Source organism: Choristoneura fumiferana, chromosome 9, assembly GCF_025370935.1.
Source record: "Choristoneura fumiferana chromosome 9, NRCan_CFum_1, whole genome shotgun sequence".
Lineage (NCBI taxonomy): Eukaryota > Metazoa > Arthropoda > Insecta > Lepidoptera > Tortricidae > Choristoneura > Choristoneura fumiferana.
The window spans coordinates 13,013,826-13,020,934 of NC_133480.1; the positions used below are offsets into that span (position 1 = coordinate 13,013,826).

General features: G+C 38.6%; 1 protein-coding gene across 1 annotated transcript in view; it reads right to left on the reverse strand.

The window, feature by feature from the left end:
- LOC141431331 (phosphatidylinositol-3,5-bisphosphate 3-phosphatase MTMR4) overlaps positions 1–5,253 on the reverse strand; it is a 33,588-nt gene extending 28,335 nt beyond the window's left edge. Inside the window, exon 1 of the mRNA XM_074092482.1 lies at positions 4,506–5,253. Within this exon, the coding sequence (XP_073948583.1) occupies positions 4,506–4,655 (150 nt within the window). The 5' untranslated portion in view covers positions 4,656–5,253. The remainder of the gene's footprint in view (positions 1–4,505) is intronic.
- Between the last annotated feature and the right edge of the window lie 1,856 nt (positions 5,254–7,109).

The window sequence follows — 7,109 nt, forward strand, 5'->3', positions numbered from 1 at the left end:
CTCTTACTTAATGAGGGCTATCGCGTATGAATTCGCCGCTAGAGGCGCTAGTGTAGCGTGAGGTCTCTGAAATGTCAAATCTCATAGTTTTTGGGTGAGCTACGCGGGTTTATTTATAATTAGAGTAATTTTGTGAATATTTTGCAATATCTTAAATTAATTATGGCAAATATGCGTTCCGGGGCAATGAATGTCTGTGTTTCGAGACAGATTTGTCTTTCGGAAACCTTTGTCCTCCCTTTTTTCCGAACGAAACGGGGACTATGCAACACTGTGGCATGCTCGATATTTTTATGGTACGGTTTTAAGGTGTATTAAATATGATTTTAATCTAAACTTTGTTTTCACGCCCGTAATAACAGACTTTGAAAGCCATACTTAAAAACCTCACGCAACAGTGCGCCATCTAGTGAGACAAAAAACGATAGCCCTCATTCAGAGGACCTTACAAAGATTTCCTAATAGGTTTTCACACTTGCTCAACATCAACTCGGGCTCGTCATGTGTTGTAACCGTCATTTGCAGACAGAGGTACTCATAGATGTTACTACATTACCCAGCATAACATTCAATTAGCTTTATGATTTGTTTATGCGTCCTAGCTCGCGAGAACTCAATGATGAACTTCCTTCATTAATTTAACCCTAGTCCTTCCAAAGTTGTTTATATCGTAGAGGGCGTAAAAACTACAAACACACGCATAAAACGCGATGGCAATAAACTTCTCTAGTACTCAATTAGCCCGGCATTCCAATGTAATGATGTAACACGCCCGCAGCGGTTCACATGTACCCGATTATAACAGCCTGCACTTAGCTGGACTGGCTATGAATCATTTCGGGGGAAACGCAAAGTCCTATGTTTACTTTATATGGTAAGCAATATCTAACTCTAACCAAGTCATAAGAAGTTTTAAATTTGTATAACCACAAGAAACTATCGTAGAGACTTGTGAGCACCCATGGCTGCTTGTGTGTAGTTATTATGATACCGCAGGATAACATCGGTATGGCGGGGCTTTTCTGCCATGGTTGTGAGAAGTAGTAGCAGGTTTATCCGGTTCCGCCGATTAATAGATAAGCTAAAGTTGCCAAACGTTAATTAAAGCGGCTATTAAGCGATCCAGTATTTTGTTCAAGCGATGTAGACAGGCAGATAGATACATATGAATGCAAATAGAGATCAAACAAAATCATCAAAATTAAGTTGGAATCCTCCTTTGCGCAAAAGTTAAACCAACACCGAAGATAAGCTCAACGAGAACAAAGTCAACACTAAATATTTGTTGTGTTAGTATTAGGTGCTGGTGCTGCGCAAGCGGCTCGCCCACGACTTTTAGCGCATTCACCCTGCTGGGGCCAATGAACAGTTCCGAAAAAGGAGACAACGCGCAAGTCCCAACTTTTTGATATACTTACCTACACACAAAAAGTAATGAAATCAGAACAAGTTTTTATGTACAAAACATAACGCCATGAGAAATCTATGCGATAAAAAATCCATTAGAAACACCTGGTTATGTCGACAATGCAACTTTTGTAATTTGGAGAAATGAACCGAAACAAACTGGTGCTGCAATGAACGGGTCTTTTGTGACGAGAGTAGAGGAAACATTCAGCGAAAATAAGTATAAACTGAGCGTCGTACTGCAGTCATTAAAACAGTCATGAAACTATGCGGGTGGGCGCTTGAGGCCCGCAGTGAACCGCCGGCGTCAAGAACCATGTCCGACTCAATGTGCGCCGAGCAAGCTTAGTACATTTTATATTAGGAGGCTATTAGACGAGGGTCGTTCACCTCACAAATGGATTGGTGTTTAGACTGTTTGGTAAATACAAAAAAGTTCTTCCGAACCAACAGATGTTAGTTAGTACCATGCACGTATTTTATCTGGTTCGGTTTTTTTTTTATCCGAGACTCAACTGTAAGCGGCTTGTAATAAGGATAAGGATTGAGTTATTAAGCTGGAAGCTCAAGGTAATGGACCTGTCATGTCAGTCAACGGAGTAGTAAGTCCTTGTGAAACTATTTAAATGAGCTTCAGCCATAAGGTTAGAAACAATGCGCTATTGATTGAACGTGGACATTCGTATCATAAGACGATGACATGCGCAAATAATCTTGAGCAAGAGCCACTCTTCAGTCTTCACGCACACTGACATTACATGAAATTGAAAAAGACGCACCCTACGTACGTTTGTATGAATCAAAATTAGTTTGACTTAAAGTGTAGCAATGTGGTAGCAATAGACAATTCTATTCTATATTTTGCTCATGAGTACGACGTGTGTTTATGATATGAATTAGGTAATATAGACACTATAGTTTGACTAATATGACTTCATAGCCATAACGACCGAATTTTGATAAATCTTCTTGGGATAATAAATGGGATATCTAAACAACTCGAGTAAAACTGTGCCAACTATCCAAAGTCGTACGCTGGAGTTAGCCATCAATGTCATTTAGTTCATACTCGGCTCATTCATCTGACGAATGCTTTTATGAATGGAGGTACGAGGTATCTATTTCACAAGAGCGTTATCAGTACAACCTACGGCATTATTTAGCGGAAACGTAGTAGGGCGAGCCCTCGATCGACGTGACTAATGCAATGGAGTGTAGGCAGCTGGGCTATTCGGGCCACAACGTCCGCATCAAGAAGTGTTGAAAAGTAAAGTTACATAACCAATGCATAACAGCAAAAGTTTCAAAATAAGCGCAACAATCTAGTAAGTTGACATCCCTCTGGAATAGAACGAAATATTTAATTGTCTGCAAGTAGTTAGTGTGAATGAAATATTCATTCTTGATTCGCGCCGTTGTCATTTGAGTCATTCACCCAGCACGGGGCCGCCTGTTGCCACAATTGAAAGGCCCATTCAAGGCTGAGTGGAACCATTTCGTCTTGGGCTGGCTAATGCACGCGAGATAGAAAGAGAAACACTGCGGCTGTAATCAGAACAGTGATTGCATTATTTATCCAGTCCTTGTATGATGTCCATCTCCATTAGAGACAACAATGGGATGTTAAACTTCCGGTCTCCGCGACTGACGTATCAGATCAGGCGATATCATCTATGAATGAAAGAAGCCCCTAACTGTATAATGACTTTTGGAATCTCCAGTCACGAAATGATTCTAACTTCTCCGGGATTTTAGTTTGCACATAGGGTCTATACCGATGGACTCATAAATTTATGCGTTAAGTAAGTACCTAAGGTATAATTTTTTATTTACAGCATTCAAGGAATTCAAGGTTTTTTCTCAATAAAAAACATTTCTGAGTACGACACTAATGCATTATTGAAATTCAACGATGATAAGTTGCTATTCATTGGCAATATGGGTCAAGGATACAACCATTTCGCGGGAATCCCAGTTAGATTAGAATCTTCACACTCATGTCATGAGGGTATATAAGTCCCCATTCAAATAGTCATTGTGTAACACCCTGACTGTTCGTTTAAATGGAATTCCTCGTTGTGTGGAGATTAGTAGTTACTAGATTAAAAGGGATGACGGCGCGGTCGTACATTGTATGTAAATGAGACCAGCCCTACTATGGTGCTGATCAAAGAAAGATTATAGCTACAAAAACGTACTGTTTCTAAATTAAACATCGACATACACGACACATAGACATAAAAATCATTGACAAGAAAAGTAGCTTGAAGAAAAACTTATCGAATTAAAAACCGGTAGAGTAACAAGGTACATTCAATAAGTTATAGGCTATAAATAAATATTCTCAGAATCCTAATAGACTTACGTTGTCCCAATACAGTTCTTAAGTCTTAAAACAAGGTCGTCTGTTACACGAAGTGAGAAGTTGTGTGCAACCACAACAACATCCTCAAATATCCTTCTGAGGCCGTGCGAATGTAAACATTTGAAGGCAACCTTCCAGCAAAAACTGGGAGGTTAATATCAAAGCCTCCAACAGACTTCTAATTAAATTATCCTTACCAAATGCCACCTGTGCCATTTGTTATGTATGAGTGCAGTGCAGCCACATTTTTGGCTTCAGTGGTCTTAATGCGATTTGAATGAGGTCGTCAATGTGACAGAATAAGCCCAGACTGTGAGTGGGGTACCGGGGTTACCTATGTATTTATTCGTAATATTTTTTTTATACGACGTCCGTATCTTTTAATAGATATTTTCGATGATGTAATGGAATTTATACACAACTAGCTTTTGCCTCGGACTTCGTCCGCCATTAATTCGTTCATCGCTTTCCCGTAGGAACTAAGCCATTTTCCCGGATAAAAACTATCCTATGCCCTCTCTAGTCTCAAATTTTCGCAAAGCTTAAAGATAAAGAACTGGCAACGCAGCCGTGTGTATATTGATTGACACGAACCATTTCGAACTACTTTTGACCCCTTCACTCGAAACCTATTTAATGTATCTACATACGAGTATCTACATGAAATTTGGCACATTTATTCAAGCTCCTAGCTTTATACAATGCAAATTTCACGAATGTATTACAATGTTACCTGGTCGTGGTCGTACTCGGGCTCCGGCGGGCGAGGGTACTTGCTGGCCAGGCGCGCGCCGGCGCCGCAGCCCTGCGCGCCCGCCGGCTCATCCTCCGGGTAGTAAAGGTGCACGAAATCCTCCGTGTCCAGGAACGTGTTGATCAGCATCACTCTCACAGTACAAAACTAACTAATAAATAACTTAACGCAGTCTAAGATCAGACTTTCGGATCACTATGCACTATATAACATTAGATCACTGTTGCGGGAAGCACACCATCGAAATGCATTCGATTTGTTACGTTCCATCTTTTGGTCCTTAACTGATATAATAATTTTATAATTATAAATAAGTTAATACATTCGCTACACTTGTATAAGATCACAGTTGCACCGCAAACCGTACGCAATGATGTTTATCTGCTGGGAATAAACAAGTTGCAATGGAATGGGCATTAGTAACGTTAATGACGGTGATCGTAGCAGTACTAAGAGAAATCTTGAGAGAGATAAACTAGAGGTACTCAAGGTTCCGAGTAAACATTAAGGCACTATCGACAGAGATAGCCCTCATTATACTGAATCACCGAATTGTATTGACGTCAACGGTAACAATGTGGCGGTGGCAAGTGTTTGAGCAAATGGCGCCATTGTTCTGTTGCCAGTCTGCAGTTTGTAAAGCGAGAGGATTCTTTTCAATGAAGTAACTGAGACATGTCCGCGTAGTGTTAAGGACACCTGTCAAAATCGCGTAGGCATGACATACGATCTGTCTTGTCAATGTCGTTTGAATAATAACATTAGTTTTGTTTACGTGTCAGGCGTTGCGGTTCGCTTCGCAGTCTTCGTTGTTTCTATTGTGTAATTCTGTTTAGTCTTGATAAAAGAAGAAATGATAGGGATGATAATAAAGTAGATGTATGCAGCTATTTGTCTTTAGCATAGTGATCTACGACTGTAACAAAACTACCAAAACATTACCAAAAGCGTTTTGAATACACTCATGCTGTAAAAATATCTTATGAAAGTTTTTCTTAGCAGTCTAGAAGAAGTAATAGCAGAGTGAAACATTAATTATTAAACTTAAGGATAACAACTGCATTTACCTCATAGTCCTGATATAATTGTATTATTAAGTTAGTTTAGTCACTCGACAGTAATAACTCTTATCGACAGCAAATCCATTACACAACTCAAAGTCCTATCCGTGCAACGACCCGGTTATTATAATTATAGAAATTGTACAACTCAATCGAACACTTAATTCGATTCAAAACAGACGCGCGCATCAAGTCTTCCTGTTGTATTTCAATTGGTATAATTAAAATTGTACATATTAAAAAACTAATTGATCGAAACATGTTAATAGCACATAATTAGCTAAGCTAATTTAGCTTCGAGTTATATCAGTCAGTAAAAATGCATTATCCTTGTGCTAATCAAAGCTTAAAAACAATCCATCAATCAATATAGTTTGTTTGTTTCCATTTCTTCTCAATGTAAACTTATCAAAACAATGACATCTCTGTATTGTGTGTGATACCAACAGTACAGATGCAATTTTTAAATAAACAAACAAAGAAAATATTTAAAATCGTTTTTACTGATATTGACGTGTGTGTCATTGGTCATTGTTTGTGCACAAGAACTATCAGAATCTTGTTTTGCGCCCAAACAAAGAACAACCGGGACATCATGACCATGAGATAAAATATCTTTATCAGCTTCACCACTTCTATAGGAAGAAGAGCGATAAAAGTATAATGGGGTCAATTTTCGGGCAGCCCAGCCACTAGCTAGGTAGTGGCAATATTGTGATAATTTAGTTTCCGCTATCGCGTTTTGCTAACATGCGGTATTTGTTAGTCACTTGTTGGTAAAATTACGTGTTGATAACATCGGCTTGTTATTAAATTCAATTCAATTCTTACTTATGCGAAATAAAGATTTATTATTATTATTATTATTAAATTAGACCGATTCAAATGCATTGAATTAGGAGTATTTATGACTAATTTATTACGGTTGTGTTTAATTTTGATAATTGACTACAGACAAAGTTTAACTCTAATTCTTATTGTATCGTTAGCTAGACTAGACTGTTCTCTCTATAATTCTTCAAAAAGTTTGCGAGTCATTAAAACTTCAGATTTGGGCATACTAAATCCTTCCTTACTAATATTATAAATGCGACAGTAACTGTCTGTCTGTCCTGTTCCTGACATCTTTACGCTTAAACCGATTCAGAAGAAATACGGTATGGAGACAGTTTTTTAGGGTTCCGGAGCCAAAATGGCAAAAACGGAACCCTTCTAGTTTCGCCACGTCTGTCTGTTTGTCTGTCTGTCCGTCCGTCCGCGGCTTTGCTCAGGGACTATCAATGCTAGAAAGCTGTAATTTTGCACGGATATACGAGTATATGTAAACTGTGCCGACAAAATGGTACAATTAAAAACGAAAAAAATTTTTTTTTTATGGTACCTCCCGTAGACGTAGTGTGGGAGGTTTTTTTCTCTCATCCAACCCTATAGTGTGGGGCATCGTTGGTACCTAAACTTGGATGATTCCGTATAAAATACGAAATCCTTAGAAAAATATTACTTAATTTTTTCGTAATGGCTA